The sequence below is a fragment of the Olea europaea genome, chromosome 15 (assembly GCF_002742605.1).
Source record: "Olea europaea var. sylvestris chromosome 15, O_europaea_v1, whole genome shotgun sequence".
NCBI lineage: Eukaryota > Viridiplantae > Streptophyta > Magnoliopsida > Lamiales > Oleaceae > Olea > Olea europaea.
Window position 1 is genome coordinate 28092849 of NC_036251.1, and position 3558 is coordinate 28096406.

At 36.8% G+C, this 3558-nt stretch overlaps 1 protein-coding gene across 2 annotated transcripts in view; it reads right to left on the bottom strand.

The window, feature by feature from the left end:
* LOC111410776 (K(+) efflux antiporter 2, chloroplastic) overlaps window positions 1–3065 on the bottom strand; it is a 10477-nt gene extending 7412 nt beyond the window's left edge. Inside the window, exons 1-4 of one of the 2 annotated variants that reach the window (XM_023041300.1) lie at window positions 2850–3059; window positions 695–2388; window positions 222–393; window positions 14–104 (exon numbers count right to left, since the gene is read on the bottom strand). In XM_023041300.1, coding sequence (XP_022897068.1) covers window positions 14–104; window positions 222–393; window positions 695–2307 — 1876 coding nt within the window. In that variant the 5' untranslated portion in view covers window positions 2308–2388; window positions 2850–3059. Of the gene's footprint in view, window positions 1–13; window positions 105–221; window positions 394–694; window positions 2389–2849 lie in introns of both variants that reach the window. The other variant, XM_023041301.1, reaches the window with a different exon arrangement.
* Window positions 3066–3558: the final 493 nt, after the last annotated feature.

A 3558-nucleotide genomic window follows, 5' to 3' on the forward strand; every position in this document is an offset into this window, starting at 1 on the left:
TTAAATTTATCACCTCCAGGAATTTTCTGAAAAATGGGCACAAATATAACACTTGCAAGCAGTAACCACAGCATGTCAAATAGGGAAGCTTCTTCCTCATTAATCTGAAAAGCACAGATAGCTCTGTTAGGAAGAACACGCATGGATACACATACATGTCACATTAAAAAGGAATAACACACTTCAATTCAAGACAACTAGAAATAGACTTGAAGTCATGCCTCTTGATGAGGAATCATCTCTGTTAGTTTTTTCATTTTCTTGGGAAATTCTCTTATTTGTCGCTCTAGAGGCTTCGCGCTAGACGATACTTCTTCAATGCTCGTGGAGATGATGTCCAGCTGCCGAAATTGCAGAGCAAATCTTTCACGTCGGTTGACATTAAAAGCAATTCTGTGATGAATATCAACAGCAAATCAAAGATCAGCTATCTTTCCAATCCATCAGACTAAATGTTAATTAGCACATTATTTGACATCCAAGTGAACCACTACAAACATAACAGATGTTCGTATATAATCCTTGTTTGGGAGTGTTTAAATTAAAATTTAAGTAAGTGATTAGTTGTGGGTCTATAGAATATTTAAATAAAAAATGTGTTTAACCAGCTTAAATTATAAATTAAGTTTTGCCGAACATAATGTAATTTTGACATCGGTCTTCCAAAAAAATTCAATAAAATATGTAAGCATACCCTGCTCCAATAAGTAGTGACCCAAACACCAATTTTGGTAATTGATGCCTAGCAGACTCCATAAGACCACGGAAAACTGAAGATGGCGTGAATTCGTCCTCGTCTGCATTAAAAGAGAAGAATGAAGCAGAAAAGAACCGTGATGATTTCTTCAGTAATGCTTTTGGAGCACTTAAAGGTGAACTCTCCCGTGTTGGTTCCTTTTGAATTTCCTGTTTTTTACTTTGAGCAGTTTTTAACTTTTCTCCGTCTCCTTCGCTGTTTTGCGATGGCTCTAAAGATAATTTTCCATTCTCATGGTCACTATCATTTGACAGGCACGACTCCTCGAACTGACTGTCTGATAAGAGTTCAAAAGGCTGGGCAACCTCACCTGGCATCTCCCAATCTTTATCAACAAAGTGATCTGCTGTATTTGCTTCACTTACCTCCTCAACAGCAGTAGCCTCAATTGTCATTTCTGCAGCATCGACGTCGGAAATAGCAAGGTTTTTCTCAGCTCTCTGTAATGCGAGCTCGGCATCATTAACTCGTTGTGCAGCCTCAAGTTCAGAAGCAACAGCTTGCTCTGCTAAAAGCATTATGTTTGCCACATCTTCTTCTGCCTCCAAAGCATTCATTTCTGCTTGCTGAGCAACCTCATTCAACCTATCCACTTCCTTTTGTAATTCCTCTTTCCTGTATTGCACCCTTCTCAGTTCAGCCTCACAAATTTCTAACTGATTTCGACATTCACTTATATCCTTCTGAGCTGCTAAGAGTGCTCTCACCTCTTCGCTCAATAAATTTGATTCTTCCCCTCCATTTTCATATTCTAAAGTGACTTCTTTAGAAGCTATTGGAGAACCATTATTTTCTTTTGCAATTTGTAATGAACCAACTGCAACTTGGAGTCTTGCCTCAGCCAAAGAAAGGGACATTGTTGCTTTCTGAACACCTTCTTTAGCTATAGCCTCTTCATTAACAATCTCCTGAATATTATTAAGAGCAGTATTAGAAACAATCCAAGCATTTGCCGCATCATCCTTCAATGCTATGGCAGCTTCTGAAATTCTTTGGGCTTTTTCCTCAAACATTGTAGTGTTAAGCCGTGCAACTTCCAAATCCTTCATTGCTTTCTGCAATAATTCCCTCAATTCATCCAAACTAGGAGCCTCAACTTCTTCTACTTTATTGCCGTTGAATACTTCTTTTGAGCCATTGGACTTGAGGCTAACCTCAGTATTACCACTCTCAAATATTTCTACATCTCTACCAGTACCATTTATATAAGATACTGAATCATTTCCCTGACACCGAATCACATGCTTTGACATTTTAAAAGTATTACCATGGTTATAAATTGAAGAATCATCATAACCATAACAACATAACTGACAATAGCCTTTGATAAGTATTCTCGGACTGGTAGCACAACCACAATATGCATTATATTTTTTCAACTTCTTTGAGGAACGTGCTTTTGACACTGGCCTTGGATCACCAATAAATCTCCAGTGAAGATCGTTGCATTTCAAGCCCGTATTTAAATTCAATTGTTTCAGTGCCCTGCAATTTGCCCCTTTCCCACTATGAATTACATTGGGCTGAGATAAACCATATACAAAGTCCATTACAACGACTTCTATGATTCAGAATGCTTTATATCCATCAAACGTATTTAATTCTCCCGAGCTCCCGAGCTTCCGATCAACCTGAAAAGAAAAAGAAAAAAGAAAAACTCGTTTAGACTTCATTCATCAACTAATCAGTTACATCTGTGGTACTTAATAGATGTTAATGAGCTGCCATTACAGAAATCCACCATATTTCCCCATTCACATATGCACGTAACCATTCTTCAAAGTCAAAATATTCACAAAAGGTACTCATCAGTAGTGTTAAAACTAATCAATATTTCTGTACTTTTAACCATAGCAGTGCATGTGTGCACCGTATAAACTACCTACTTACACATGCATATACCCACGGTTAGCGAACCATTTACAGCTCCGACTACTCAGTAAACTTCATATCAAACATTTTGCAATTAGATCAAACTTTCCTACTTTTAACTCGTTCGAAACAAAACCATCGGTATCACTTCACAAGATGCTAGCATAGATAATTATATGCCAAAATGAACGAAAATCGAAAAACAGATAGCATAACTTACCCATTAAACCGTGATACTGAATTGAGCTCGAAAAAATGGAGGCAGAAATTTTAAGGTACAAAAATTAAGAGAGAAAAAGTGACAGAACTGATAACGGAGTGAAAGGAGATTCGAGTTTTAGCTTTCCCGTACAAATGGCAGGTTTAATGCCGTCCCTTGACAGTTGTCCGTACGCTTGGAAATAAATAAAATAAATGAAAAGGATAAAAATAGGCTATTGGCAATTTGGCATGCGAAGAGACCGTGAACTGTTTGTTATTTGTTATACTTTTCGCGTAATTTAATTTAATTTTGGCCCCATGATTTTGTCGCTAACCTAAAAACAAGCAACAATAAGAATAATAATAATGTAAAGGCCCCTTAACAATTACATATTATCACTTTGACACCCAAAATTATGGTTCATCTATCGATTGAACCCTCAGGTCGGACTCTAGTATGATTTAGCTGGGCCAACACTTTCACATGGCCTAGTCCAAGATTTCACATGGCCTAGTCCAAGACCGGCCCAAATTATACTGTCATTTGCTTTTGTAGGGATGAACATCGTTTTATTTGATTTTGATTTCAAGAGAATCGAATCGAATTTTTTTAAAATATAAAACCAAACTGAATCAAACCGTTCAATTTTGGTTTGATTCAAATTTCATTTCTTAAATTTTCAGACTCACAATAACTAAATAGAAAAATTAAAATCAAATATTCAGCA